The 15,145-nt window shown below is 41.4% G+C and overlaps 1 protein-coding gene across 3 annotated transcripts in view; it reads left to right on the top strand.

The window, feature by feature from the left end:
* KDM6A (lysine demethylase 6A) overlaps nucleotides 1-13,745 on the top strand; it is a 224,068-nt gene extending 210,323 nt beyond the window's left edge. For all 3 annotated transcript variants that reach the window (XM_075589737.1, XM_075589739.1, XM_075589740.1), the window contains 6 exons: nucleotides 1,798-1,912; nucleotides 3,847-4,034; nucleotides 5,743-5,884; nucleotides 11,170-11,296; nucleotides 11,562-11,732; nucleotides 12,518-13,745. In XM_075589737.1, coding sequence (XP_075445852.1) covers nucleotides 1,798-1,912; nucleotides 3,847-4,034; nucleotides 5,743-5,884; nucleotides 11,170-11,296; nucleotides 11,562-11,732; nucleotides 12,518-12,547 — 773 coding nt within the window. In that variant the 3' untranslated portion in view covers nucleotides 12,548-13,745. The remainder of the gene's footprint in view (nucleotides 1-1,797; nucleotides 1,913-3,846; nucleotides 4,035-5,742; nucleotides 5,885-11,169; nucleotides 11,297-11,561; nucleotides 11,733-12,517) is intronic.
* Nucleotides 13,746-15,145: the final 1,400 nt, after the last annotated feature.

Here is a 15,145-nt window from a genome sequence, read left to right on the forward strand (position 1 = left end):
TCACTTGTGAGCACATTCACATGTCTTAGGCTGCGTCCAGGGTGAATGGAGCCGGGCGGAGGCGCGCTGAGGCTGAGGGAAAGCGGGTGCTTTTCCTGGCCTTAGACCGTGTGTCGGGGGGGGGGGAGGGAGGCTGTGACGTCACGGAGCTGGTTCGCCCTCATTGGGCGCTTGAATTGATAATTTTGCTAAGACTTACGCTTCCGCACACTTGCGTAAGCGAGCCCCTGCTAAAGCCGCTCTCATTGCGGCTGCAGGGGCTCACTGCTGAGCAGCAGCGCGCCTCAGCACGGGTCAGCGCATAAGCGCTGACCATGCCCGACGCCTTAGGCAGGTCTGCAACCCTGCCTTTCACCATTATCCCCAGCATACAATGCTTCCACTGCACAAGGGATTCTGGGAAATGACATGCAAATGAGCACACGTCTCACCTTTTTGTCTGAAAAAAATGTATATAGTCATGTATACACACACTCATATATACACTTACATTGGGCCTCTCTCTCACTGTCCTGCTGGTAGCTGCGGGAGGGGGGGGCGGCTCTTTGCAGGTTGCCGACCCCGAGCTGCTGTTTCTATCCCTCACTATCCCGCCGGTGGCTGGGGGGGCGCCACTGGCCTAGCCTCCTGTTGCCGCCAGGACTGACGTCTCTCCAGCTGCTTGCCTGCCTCTCTCCTGTACTGTCCCAACCATCGGAGGTTGCTGACCCCTGTACTAGATATACTCAGATTTTTTTAATGGCTCGCTGGAGGTCACAATGAGTCCTAAAACATCTGTTGGAACACGACTAACTTTTATTCTCAGCCGTGACCTCCATCAAGTCCTGTCATAATGTAAATGTTTGCTGTTTTAGAGGGCATTTACCTTTGCCCAATCATTTTTTACTTTAATACATGTAGCAGTTCTTTACATTTACGGTAATGCAATTCTCGAAGCTGCCGACAGATCCGTTCTCCCGTGATATAGGTAAAGATCCTGCTTCCTAGGGCACACCGTATTGCTGATTATTTCAAAAGAGGAAGGGGTTTGGCTTCCTAAATAGTTGCTATAGCAACCCAAGGAAGTTTTAATACATTACAAAAAAATCCTTTAACTGTGAATAGAGTGGATGTTGTTATTGTTTTATAAATGCAGTATTCTCTAATAGTACACAACATTTTTAATGCAATGCTGCTCTAAATGAGAGTTGGAAAGTGCATTTATCACACTCATTAAGTAATCCCTGTTAACCTTTAGCAATATGTTTCTTCTTTGGTTGCAAAAATGTAAGGGCTAATCACGCGTTTGTTTTTACTATATGGTATACTGTATGTTTACCAGGACCCCAAAGGGTGGTGCTACTGCAGACATACGAGACAAAAATGTATATTAACAGACTTTACTTTTAATGCATGCAAGAGCGGTTAATGATTTTACAACGTAGAAGTAGAAAATTGTGATGTTTTCAAATAAATTGTATAACTTGTAATACCTGTGTTGTGCCACCTGGTCTCCTTTGGTATAGACCTGGGGTCTCCAAACCTCTTGAGGACAGGTTTGGAGACCCCTGGTATAGACTGTTCTCAGCTGCCTGCCCTCACTTGTGCCCTACTATTCCGTTGTCTTTTATTGTGTATTTCAACAGTTTTCTCTCTTTTTCTGTACTTCATTAATTTATGCATATTCAAATGATAATTTCCTTCCAAAATGGTAACTGCACACAATACAATGTGTGAAATAGCTAAGAAAAAATATATCATGGTAACTATCTTAAATCTGCAGCATATGCCGTCCAATTCATTTGTCTCTAATTGTAGGTCATCAAGAAAACAACAATTTCTGTTCGGTGAATATCAATATTGGTCCTGGTGACTGTGAATGGTTTGTTGTCCCTGAGACATACTGGAGCGTAATGAATGAATTCTGTGAAAAGTAAGTGTCAAAGCCGGATAATTCTATTTAAATGTGCCTTGTCCACGAAGATATATATTTTAAAAATCCCCGTTGTTTTTTTACTATGGATACAAGTTTTGCTTGCCTTTTGAGCCTTTCACTGCCAAGGCAGTTTCCCTGTGCATGGCCAAGAGAATGTTAAGATGTTTGCAATTACATTTTTATGCTGACTTTTTAAATAGGATTAAAGCAGGGGGTCTCTGGAGCAGAACCACGTTGTTTTCAGCTCTGGGGAACCCCAGCTTCCCGAGTTACTTAGCTCTCTAGGTGCTGCCGGTAGGAGCCGTGGTCGAGTTCACAATATGGTGGTTAAAGTTTTACGGGCCAATAGAAATCTGCAATGTCATCCCTTGTGTCTTCCTATTGGCCCACGTGACCGTGAGCTTTAAACTGCACAGAGATACCAGCAGCAGCTACTGAGCTAAGTATCTCGGGAAGCCGGGGGTCGCCAGAGCTAAAATAAATGCAGTTTAGCTCCGGAGACTCCCTTCTTCAAACCTTTTTAAAAAGATACGTGTTGTCGGGAGCGCTCCTTTAGGCTATGGCCCCAGTACTCACTGTTGCGCGGGAGGTGGCGGCGTGTGAAAGCCACGATCTGCGGTCTTACCACTCTGCGAAGTGCGTTGAGGGGGCGTGGCCAAGATATAACTATGATTAGCTTGGGAAACTCTGCCCTATCATTGGTTGTCACGGACGCACATGATGCTGTCGCACAATTTTATTGTCTTCTGAAAATCTTATTGTGCAACGTGGCTGTAAATGCGCACGAAAGCAGCTACTGGACCTGGCCCTATTGAGGGGCGGTTCTTGCTTATGGCGTGCGCTGCAGCACGCACTGGGGACCTAGCCTTAAACAAACCGTTTCTGGTATATCCTAGAGTTTTTGTTTTCAGAACAAGTTACACTTCAATTAGGTGTTGCTTCCACATGCATAATAGGTCATGTGACTTCAGCAATCTCAACATGCAAAAATATTGATTTAGTAATATTTAGTTTTTACATAAGAAAAGGGTGGTGGATCCCAAAGTAGCATTAGATGTTTACTTACTGTAATTACATGCGAAAGTAGCGGTGAGTCAACAATGATGCACCCAGACATGACTTATATTTTCGAAAAGTGGACAACCAAAAGTATTCTGTGATGGGTCACTTTAAACTGTCATATAATGGCTGACTATACATATTCACCCTCATGACATATACTGTAGAATTCTTAGTTTCTTCTGCTCCTGGGTAATATGAGAGCTTTGACTCAAACCTTGCCCCTCCACCACACTCTGCCCCCCCCCTCTTCCTCCAGAGTTTTATTTTTATAAATATAGGACACTATCATCATCATTGATGGTCTGTGGGGCGCTGATCCCTGCTGTGGTCCTGTAGCAGGGGGCTGCATGCTGTCATGATCCCACACAGAGACAGGAGCCCAGGGAAGACCACATGTGGAGACTCGGGCCCCTCCCTGCTGCATGAGTATGTTTAAAAATGTCACCTTGCTTGTCCCCAAGGGCCACATGCATTTGTAACATTTATAGATGTCCTAAGCCTTTTCAGTATGAGCAAATATGTTCAACCTTAACATACCAATTTTTTTGTCTTTCTAGATTATTGTATATTGTTTGTTTTTTTTATTTATTTTTTGCTGATTTATTGCATTGCAACTCAATATATATTGCTCAGGGAAAGTCAGTCAGCAGCTCAGTCAACCATAACTGAAATTAAAAAAAAGTTTTGATCCAACGTTTCTAAAGTGTTCTACAAGTTGTTGAAATTCCCAATGTGTACTGTCACCATATGTAATCTTCAGATGCACGCAATCGAGGTAACTAAGCAACGGTTAATGTTTTATTTTGTTGGAAAAGCAAAGGCAAATGTCTGCTTAACAATTTATATACGCTCAATGTTTTGTCTTCCAGAAATAATATCAACTTCCTGTTGGGTTCCTGGTGGCCCAATCTTGAGGACCTCTATGAATCAAATGTTCCAGTTTACAGGTTTATTCAACGCCCTGGAGACTTGGTGTGGATAAATGCTGGCACTGTGCATTGGGTTCAAGCAATTGGTTGGTGCAACAATATTGCATGGAATGTTGGCCCTCTCACAGGTGTGTGTCTATTGTCATATATTTCCCTTCAAAAAGTTAGGTTTTTTGTGTGTGTGTGTGTGTGTGTGTGTGTGTGTGTGTGTGTGTGTGTGTGTGTGTGTGTGTGTGTGTGTGTGTGTGTGTTTACCACAAGCCAGATTTCAGGGTGATATATACTTAATTAAAACCAGAGACAGAGCTCAGTGCACATCCAGTGAAACTCATACACGGTACTGTGCCTAAATATATATGTATAAATATCTATTAAATAAAATGGTCTTTTAGTTTAACATTTTGGCCAAATTGTTGTAAGCCCTTGAACCAACTGCACAGCAGACCACGTTTCAAGGGTCCCTAACACTAATATAAATTCTTAATAACCTGTGCAATACCAGGAAGAATGATTTATAATAAATCTGTCAATATTAGTTGCAAAGTTCCAAGTCTGATTGAAGCTTTTATTCACCTGTACATTACCAGGAAAAGCACTCTGTATTAGATTTGTCACAATCATACTGCAAGCAAGCAAGTTCCCCTGAGAGTGGGAGATGCTATGGAGTGAGCTTTTAACCATTTAAATGTGGGATGGGGTAAGCTTCAATTAGGTAGGAGGTTGCCACCCTCCAATCAGCTAAGACTAGCTGAACAAGAATTGCAAAACATACTGGACACCTAACAAGCTCCTATTGAACCCCCAAAATAACCATAACATATATATAAGCATATGAGTGTCACAGAGGAGTCTGTGTTTTATGTTCTGTCTCTGGTTTTAAATATATATTGCCATGCTCAGTAGCACTCCTCTGTGACACTCATATGTTGTGGTTATTTTGGGGGTTCAATAGGAGCTTGATATATACTTAAGCAATTTGTCTTACTAATAATTAAGGCTGCCCTAATAGGTTTAAGTCGGAGTTAGAGAAATCATCACCGCCCCTCTGAAACACGGTCTTGTGATCACTTTTCTTTGAAACGATCACATGATGGCTCTGTCACTGATGATGGACCAGAGAAGTCCTTTTCCTGTGGCGCAGAAAGCCATCTCCCCTACAAAAATGAGCAGTTGCATTGACGTGGCTACTAGATCATGGAGCACCCAAAGAGTTAAAAGATGCTGTTGCCCAAAAAACGATTTTGAAAGTTAACGTAATGTGTTATGCCTTTAAGGAAGATTAGTGTTTTTTCCTAGCTTTTTTTTTTTTTTTAATTCCTTTTTAAAATGTTGTTATAAAAGATTTAAAACCGAATGCAGCGTTCACTTTAACACCTGCAATTTATTCACAGTTGATCTATCCTACCAGGCAGCAGAAATATGTTTACCATGCAAACTTCAGAAACTTATAAAATAAACTGTTTTATCTCAGATAAGACTATCCGAAGTTCACAAAATGATGTGCTTACCAGCTATGTTAACTTTGGATTTGCATTCTACAGACAGTTAAAAAAAAAAAAAAAAAATTAGTGATCTGGGAAAAATAGACACCCTACAGTACATCAAAAGTTTAAAAAATAAATAAATAAAAAAATGACAGGTTATACTGCTGTAATATACTAGAATGACTAATGATTGCACGAACATACTAACCTTCCCCTCCCCCCTTTTTTTTCCATTGGTTCACGTATTTCACACATTTTTAATCTGAAACAAAGTTTTTGTTACATCAAATTCAGAGCTCTTGAGTGATTTAAATGTATAGGTTTTTAAATGTTAACCATTATTTTTCTTCAGCTTTCCAATATAAACTTGCTGTGGAACGGTACGAATGGAATAAATTACAGTGTGTAAAATCAATAGTGCCAATGGTTCATCTCTCCTGGAACATGGCAAGGAACATCAAGGTCTCAGATCCGAAGCTCTTTGAAATGATTAAGTAAGTTAATTGCTCATTTGTCTGAGACCAGCTAGGCTGTGTTGTATTTTGGTTTGTTGACAACTCTGAAAATATAAAAAGATTGCATTAAATGTGTACGTTTGTAAAGCTCTGCTCAATGAAATGGCTAATGCTTTTTTTAGCCCCTCTTCTTTTACTCTTCATGAGCAACAACTGACCAAGTGTGGCAGTTAAGCAATGCCAGTAATGGAAAATATTTGGCAACTCAACATCTCCCATCCTTAGGCACCACTAAAAATGTTTCAAGGCATTGGACTGCGTGCAAAATGATCTGGATATTCAGGGCTCGACAAATTATGAAAAATGCTGCAGCTGGCTGTTGTCGACCGAATCGGAAGACAGAATCGTGACCAATTCTCTGAATACCTCGCGAGATGGTCCGCAGCAGATTTAATGGCCTATCGGATTAACACACCGGGGGTCCGTGCGTTTGAATAGGACTCGCTCTGAGTGAATCCTACCGGGGCTTCGTCTGTCTGTAAGAGATGCACAGTATGAGAGAGACTGAATCTGTCACTCTCCCTGCGCGCCTCTAACAGGCGATCGTGGGGCTTTTTTCCCCAAGTTATGGGGTCCGGCATTCTGGCGGCCATGTTTAAATTCTCCCGCGTCACGGCCCACGTGATCGTGTGATTTAAACAAACCAGAGGGATACCAGCATCCCATAACGGGGCCTGTAACTTGGGAAGCAGGGGGTCCCCGGACCTGAAATCTATGCGTTTCAGCTCCGGAGAACCCCCCCCCCCGCCCCCCTTTCCTGCAATACTGTGCGAGTAAAATAAAAGAAGCTTCATTACCTTAGCTAACCGCTAAGGCATTGAAGGGGTTAAGCAAGACTACCTGGTTTATTGGGGACAGGGGGTGAGTGGTTAGGCCTACTGGGATGGTTGGGGGGGAGGGGTGTTAACGGGGCTTAACCCCTTCATTACCTTAGCGGTAGTAATCACTATGGTAATGAAAGGGTTAACCCCCTCACACTGTCCACCCGAGAGGCCGAACCACCCACCCTGGGGCAATTATCCCCTTCACTCAATCCCTCTACCCTCAATATATTTTACAATACTAACATCAATAAAATACATTGACACCCCCCCAAAACATACAGTAAAGTAATGGGCAAAATCACTACAATCCATATCTGGCTATTAGCTCATTTGCCCATTAAAAAAATAAAACATAACCAAAACCTTAACAAGCCCGCTTAGAGTAAATTAAAGTTCTACTTACCCCTTACAGGATAAAGGCCATGCTCGTCCTCCTCGTCTTCCTCTTCTTCAGTGAGCACCAACATCTAAAAAACAAGCATCAAATTAAAAACACATTCCATGTCAAGCAAAAAATGCCAATAAACCAATTGATTGGCACAGTGGCACACCAATACCCTATTGGCATGAGCTGCCACTATGCCAGTCAATATGCAACCTGCCAATCTAATAAAAGAAACCAAAAATAAGACATTCAATTTCAATATTTTCTCAAAAACAAACCCTAAAATTAAAGACATTCATTTCAATAAAAAAAATCTGCAAATAAAATAAAACAGCAAATAAGACATTGCACTTCAAATAAAAAATAAAAAAATGCAAATGCCAACCTACTGCACCGACACACTTTATTCGAGCAAATACCCGGTATGTACCTGGCAGATACCTGGAATGCGCCGCTCCTCACCTCTGACAAGCCCCGTTGTGTTTGCCTTCCCAGCCTGGGTTCATGCCTGGCTGATGGGCGGCTGATCTGTTAAATGATAATGATTAGGATTTAATAGGCTGCAATGCTTCGCGTGTCTACCAGATGGCATAAATTCATGAATTGTAATGCAGTATATATATATGTAGTGTGCAGTATTGCAGCCAACGGGAATAAAATGCTTCAATCCCTGCCGGAAAATAACTCAATGCACTCGGGCAGAAAACAGTCACAAACCTCAATACACCCGGGTATACCCGAATTCGTGGGACTAGCCGAGCTCGAATAAAGTGTGTCGCCAGTGTAAAAAAAATACACAATGAAATAAAATATAATCCATGTTTTTCTTACTTTTGATGTCTTCACCCACCGAATTCGACTTCAGCAGCAAGAGCAGCAACCCCTGATCCACAACGCAATGCTCCTCAACAGCCACAGTCCTCCGGTAAGTTCTTTAGTTCTTTTCTTCATCTGTACATTGTAATCTATTTGTTTTTCTTCTTTATCTTCATCTGTAAACTGTAATCCAATTGGGGGGAGATGTTGTCTCTTCAGGTTCTTGGCATCAAATGAGACGGGACAGGCCCTATATAAGGCCTGTGACGTCACATTTGACTGACAAATGGTTCCCAGCCAATCTGATTGCCTGGAGTACTACTATGTTAGAGGTTTTTTTTTTTTTGTTTGTTTTAAGTATGTGACATTATCCCTGCATGATGTCGCACCCTCTTTAAAAAAAAAAACATCACATGGTAGTAGAACCAATAGGATTGGTGGTCACCCTATTGGTTGAAGTACCATGTGATGGCAGCCATTTTTTTAAAGACGTGTTAAAAAAAATACCTGCACATGGCACTCCAGATTTGACGTACAAATGGTTCCAAGCCAATCCGATTAGCTGATGTCACAGGCCTTATATAAGGTCTGTCCCTTCTCATTTGGTACCAAGAAGCTGAAGACATCTCCCCCAAATGGATTACAGTTTACAGATGTAGATAAAGAAGAACCTCAAATGGATTACAATTTACAGATGAAGTAAAGAATTTACCAGAGGACTGTGTCTGTTGAGGAGCATTGCATCGTGTACCAGGAGTTGCTGCTGAAGTTGGATTCGTGGGGGAAGCCATAAAAAGTAAGAAAAACATGGATTGTATTTTATTTCATTGTGTTTTTTTTTTCCTTTCCTTCGATTTGCATTTGCATTGGCCTTTTTTTGTAATTGAAATGCAATGTCTTTAATTTGCTGTTTGTTTTTTTAAAGTTGAAATTGAATGTCTTATTTTTTGTTCCGTGGTTTTTGGATTTGCAGGTTGCATATTGACTGGCATAGTGGCAACTCGTGCCCATTGGGCATTGGTGTGCCACTGTGCCAATCAATTGGTTTATTTGCATTTTTTTTTATTTGTCATGGAATGTGTTTTTAATGTGATTGTTTTTTTAGATTGGCAGGTTGCATATTGACTGGCATAGTGGCAGCTTATTCCCATAGGGCATTGGTGTGCCACTGTTCCAATCAATTGGTAGAGTAGGTGGGGGCAGTTGCCCTGGAGAGGGTGGTTAGGTCTCCCAGGTGAGTAGCGGGAGAGGGGTTAACCCCTTAATTACCATAGTAGTTAATAACCACTAGGGGGTTAAGGGCCAGTAGATTTGTATTTTTTTGTTGGTGCCCACTGAGGAAGACGAGGACAGCCTTCATCCTGGAAGGGATAAGTAGAACTTAAATTCTCTATATGCTGGTTGGTTAATGTTTTGGTTATGTTTTATTTTTTGAATGGGCAATAGGGATTTTGCCCATTACTGTACTGTATGTGTTCAGGGGGGGGATAGCCACTAAGATAATGAAGCTGCTTTCATTTCATTTTTACTAATAGTGTGTGGGAGCAGGGGTCTTCCGAGCTGAACCACGTTAATTTCAGCTTCGGGGACACCCTACTTACCGAGATACAGGCCCTGATATTGGGTGCCGGTATCCCCCTGCAGGATTTAAATACCACGGTCACGTAACGCGGATTATTTTAACATTGTGGGGATACCGCAACCCCATAACGGGAGTCTATCTCGGGAAGTAGGAGGTTCCCGGACCTGAAATCAATGCGGTTCAGCTCCGGAGACCCCCAGCTACAATACTGTGTGATTCAAATAAAAGCCTCGTGATCGCCTGTGAGAGGCGCACAGGTAGAGTGACTGATTCAGTCCATCTCTGACTGTGTGTCTCTAACAGACAGATGAAGCCTGGTAGGATTCACATAGCAGGGACCCCCTCTGTGTTAATCCGATGGGCCATTAGTCTGGCCGATGGAACCTCGCGACATACTAGAGGTTACCTTGGAGAACTCAAGACAAATGGTCGACAACAGCCAGCTGCAGCTGATCTCACCAGACAATTTTTTAATCGCACTGGACAACTGAGCATAAACTCCCTCTCACCCCCCTCCTTTTCTTCCCCCCTCACCTCCTCCACTCACCCCACTCCTCTCATTTACCTGGCTTCGGTGGAGCAGGGCAGCAGAAGAGGAAGACAACGGCTGGCTGTAGAAGAGGAGGACTGAAGACCACGGCAGCGGAAGAGCACAGGAGGGGAGACAGCTGGCGGCGGGAGAAGAGGACTGGGGACCATCATGTCAGCGGAGCAGGGCAGCAGAGTTGTTAGGCTGCGGTCCCAGTCACTGCCACAGAGCACGGCTCGGCGTGCGCTGTGCGTGTAAGCAGCGCCCCTCAATGGGGGAGGGCCCAGTACGCACCTTCCCGCTGAAGGTGCAGCCGCCGTGCTGCAGGTTTTTTTTTCAATTCAATGAAATTGAGTTCAAACCCTGCGACGGAGGCGTGGCCACGCCCCCACCGGCAGTTCACCCAATGAGGGCGAACTAGCCGCGTGACGTAATGGCCACACCCCTGCAAATCCCCGGCCACGCCCCCTCCCGTCGCAAACTCCCTCTCTCCCTGTCAGATCGCGGTTAGCGCTGTGCACGCGCCCCACCCCCACCAAACCCCCCCCCCCCCTGCCGGGCGCGCGTGTCACAGACATTACTGGGACTGCAGCCTTAGACAGCGGGTAGCACTGCAGGAGAAGAGAATAGACATCATGTGAGCAGCACAGAAGAACGCCTTGAGAGGAGACCTCCCCAGCTGTCTGACCCGGTAGTCTTTACTCACTTCAGGTGTCTGCCACTGCTACAGCGCAGCTCCTACCAAGCTGTTATCCTGTGCTGCTCACATGGTGTCAAAACTCTTCCTGTCACTGCCCACTGTCTTAACTCCTCTACTACCCTGCTCCGCTGACATGGTGGTCCGTGGCCCTCTTCTCCCGCCGCCAGCTTTCTTCCTCCTGTGCTGCTCCGATTCTGTGGTCGTCCTCCTGTTCTGCCGCTCTACTCGACAGCTGGCAAGATCAACTCGCCGTTGGCTAGAGTATTTCTCGAGCCCTGTGGATATTGTCATTTATTAAATTAAATGAAGATATAGAAATTATTTTTGGTACCACCATGGTCATTTTTGTTATAATGACAAAGGAAGCATTTTTTTCCCTGCGTATCTTTCATAAAAATGTTTTTTTAACTTTTTTTTTTTAATAATAGATATTGCTTATTGAGGACATTGAAGCAGTGCCAGGCATTGAGGGAAGCGCTGATTGCTTCGGGAAAAGAGGTTGCATGGCATGGGCGAACAAAGGACGAGCCTGCTCATTACTGTAGCATCTGTGAGGTCAGTATTCTTTTTCTATATATTTAGGTTGAGACTACCTATAACCGGTCTGTAAATAATGTCATACATGTGTTTATTAAAAAAAAAATTATCGATAACTTTTAACGTTAAAGCAAGATACGAGAAGATTACAAATGTAAAATATCCCTTTAATTGTAATCAATGGTGTCTCAGCTCAATGAGTTCAAACAAAATTTACGTATGAAACTCTAGACACATTTTCCTGTCAATTCTATTTATAATTATTATATTTTTTTCCTGATAGGTGGAAGTCTTTGATCTGCTTTTTGTTACAAATGAAAGCAATTCTCGGAAGACATATATAGTCCATTGCCATGACTGCTCACGAAAAACATGTACAAACCTGGAGAATTTTGTGGTGCTAGAACAGTGCAAAATGGAGGAACTGATGCAAATCTATGACCAGTTTACATTAGTAAGTCTTGAATAAAATATTTTACCAAAAAGTACTTGTGCGTGGTTAGTGATTAAGGTACTTTGTTCACAGTAAAGTAATGTTGCAGCTGTGATTTGTCTTATATGTAGGACCAGTTTTAGCAGAACATTAATATGTTAAAATTAGGTTAATGTCTTCAGAAAAATCTGCATACATATATTTTTTTAAATGTAAATGCCTGTAGAATTACTTTCCTTAACCTGCTCTGTTCTAATTTATAAAAGGCCTTTCATGCGCATATACATCATTATCTTGTGTGGGCAAGCAAGATTAAATGAATGAACCACCCAATCTCAATAGGAGTTCCTGTTGCAAATGAAATCAAAATAAAATTTCCAAACTTTCAGGAATTATTTTAAAACTACTTGTACAGTACATGCCAATTTCCTTCTTTATGTTTAGAATGGCATCAATCACAAATATATGTATGCCATTAAAAATATAACGTCCTTTCTATGTGAAACTGTGTCTTTGACCACTTCTGGAGGCAAATGGTCTTGCAGCACAATCTGGAAGGATATTTTTATTCTCTTCAGTCTTAGAGATTGACGTTTTACATGGGATGGGGTAAAAAAGAGAGGATGTTCTGTAAACTTGTATTACTTCAAAATTATTCTATTCTGCTGAATCCTGCAAGACTTGGGCAACTGGGTTTAGGAAGTTGCCCAAGTTTGCAATTTTTTTCATATAACCAAGATATCCTGACATTTAGAGTGAAATATTATACATTAAATGTTTATACTTCTTTTTACCTTTTTTTCCAGGCTCCACCCTTGCCGTCTCCATCATCTTGACATTTTTTCCATGGACAGTAAATAAGAACATTTCTGATATTCAGGAAGCGACCCAGTTCTGCACCACTGTTTCCTTTTTCTTTTGTTTCTTTTTTTGTTAGGTAGCTGTTCCACAAGGCTGCTGGCTGAAAGCTGCGTCTATGCAACCTTCCAAGTGCGGAGTGTCAACCAATTGGACAGGAGAAGTGCTCCTACTCCAGGACTTTACTATAAATAATGCTCATCCAGCTGTTCATTAAAATAAATCCATGTTTTGTATATATCTGACAAAACTGGCAACATTATACAAACTACTGACTTGAAAATCACTTTTTTTTCTCCATTTTTGGGGTGAAAATGTTTAATTTCCATCTTACACCCCTTCCTGATTTCCTTTGGATTAAGTACTAATTTAGCTGGTCGTCTTTGTAAGGTCGCTAGAAATTTTATGACTTTTGGGCAATTTTTTTAATGTGAAAAGTTAAGTGAGGATTTTTCTTTTTTTTTTTTTTTTTTTAAACCTGCTTTCATGTTTTTTTTTCTGTCTTGTTTTTGAAACCATGACGGTTACAATTTATGTTTCCTAAAAAAAAAAATGAAAAAAGAAAAAAGAAAATTAACAGCCAAGTCACAAAGATAAATGGGTTGCACATAGACTAAGGAATAAACTTCAGATTTGTGATTTTTGTTTCTAATCTTGATGTAAATTTACACTATTTATAAATACATATTTATTGCTTGAAAATATTTGTGAATGGAATGCTGTTATTTTTTTCCAGATTACCTGCCATTGAAATTTAAGGAGTTCTGTCATTTGAAACACTACTCCTGTTACATTTTCTATGTGTAAATAAAACTGCTTAGCATTGTACAGATACTTTTATTAAAACTGTTTAATGTTTAAAGCGTTTTTCTGTTTGCGTTTTACCAGAATCGATGTACAGTTCTTAGTCTTCTATTCATGTTTCAGATCTAATTTACATATATATTTATATATACACTTGTGTGTATATATGTATATAAACATCAATTATTGTGTGGGGAAAAAACTACATTTTATATAAGGTCTATATCACAGGTAGATATGCGGTGTCTACTGTAAGTATTGCTTACAAAACATTTTTTTAAATATACAGTACGTATCATGATCTGCGGTGTCCTTCAGATTTGTTTTTTTAATGTTAAATGGTAAAAGATGCAATAAAACAGAAATAATTTGTTACGCTCTACTACAAAGAAATGAAATGTTGTCACTTAAGTCTAAGAGTAGTTTGGACTTTTTTGTGTCGCTTAGGCTGAATGGAAGATTTGTTGTCTCTATAGAAGCATATCAAAATGATAAATTCTGACATTCCAAAATAAAACATTTGAAAACTTTGGACAGGTAAAGGAACACTTATTGGAAAGGGCATTTTAAAAAGTAGATCTATTTTTCCATAATGTGATATGCAATTGCATTTACAGTTTCAGCTGATTATTTAAAACAAACAAAAACAATGTTTTATTGTTTTGTAACAGTCCTAATTTGCATTGAACTTAATTGTTACAAGCACAAATTTTGTATTTAAAGGGTAATCCCTCCTAGGACCAAAGTGAACTAATTCCAGTGACCTGTTTCAGGGTTGCACCTTATGGATTACCTTTTTTTTTTTTTTAACCATTCTGACACCAATATAAGTTTTTTAAAATAATTTTTCAAAGTTCAATTGTAAACAGGGTGAGCTTGGGAGGGGTTTTCCAAGGCTACTCTCTTTGTGTCTGATATCACTGTGTGTTCAGCAAGTGCTTCTGGGGCCAGAGCCCCTCGGATTGGGCTAAGGGTAAAGAAAACACTGGATTGACAAACACTTCCTCGTTAGGAGGCCCCTAGCAAATTAATTTTGTTGGAAATTAATTATAAATTGTAAGTAGCCTAATCTTTGATATTTCAAAATTTTAGAATAGTTCAGGTAAGCCAAAAATACTTTACAAAAATTATTTACAACAGGTTGTTTTCTCTCCTGTCCCTCTGTCCGTGCATGTCATGAGGGAATAGGCTCCGCCCATCTGAAGGTAGGGCACAGACTTCTGACTTGTTTGCGGTCTTATCAGCCCTTCCTATCTCACTTCAGGTCAGTTGTCTGTGTCCTACACTGTAGGACGACCACTTTGACAAATAGCTGCTCTCTGCATCCTCTGGTGGGGAGTTTAACCATTGGTCGCCATCTTGCCGCCCTACCCCCACCTAGGACCTGCTCTACTACTGGTCTTTCTGTTGTCACCACAGTGGATGCACATATTCCAGCTGAATACCAGGGGCAGGCTCTCCTCCCCCCTTTATCCTAATCAGCAGTGAGAAGGCCGGTACCTTTTTACTGCTGAAAAAGCAGACTTAGACCCTCACACTTCCTCCTGTTGCCGCCTCCCCACTGTCGGCCAATAGGTGGCACACATGGTTTATGCGACCACACGGGCCTGGAAGTTTTCAAATAAGTAGAGGCACCACAAAGTGGAGTGCTGGCTGGGACAGGAGAATTCTGCACACAAGCAGATAAGAGTTAATAACTTGCTCTATTGGAGGTATAGGGAGGTTATCTAGTAGAAATTAGCTGCTGGAATATCTATTGTCCCCTCTATTTT

This window comes from Ascaphus truei, chromosome 3 (genome assembly GCF_040206685.1).
Source record: "Ascaphus truei isolate aAscTru1 chromosome 3, aAscTru1.hap1, whole genome shotgun sequence".
NCBI classification, from domain to species: Eukaryota; Metazoa; Chordata; class Amphibia; order Anura; family Ascaphidae; genus Ascaphus; species Ascaphus truei.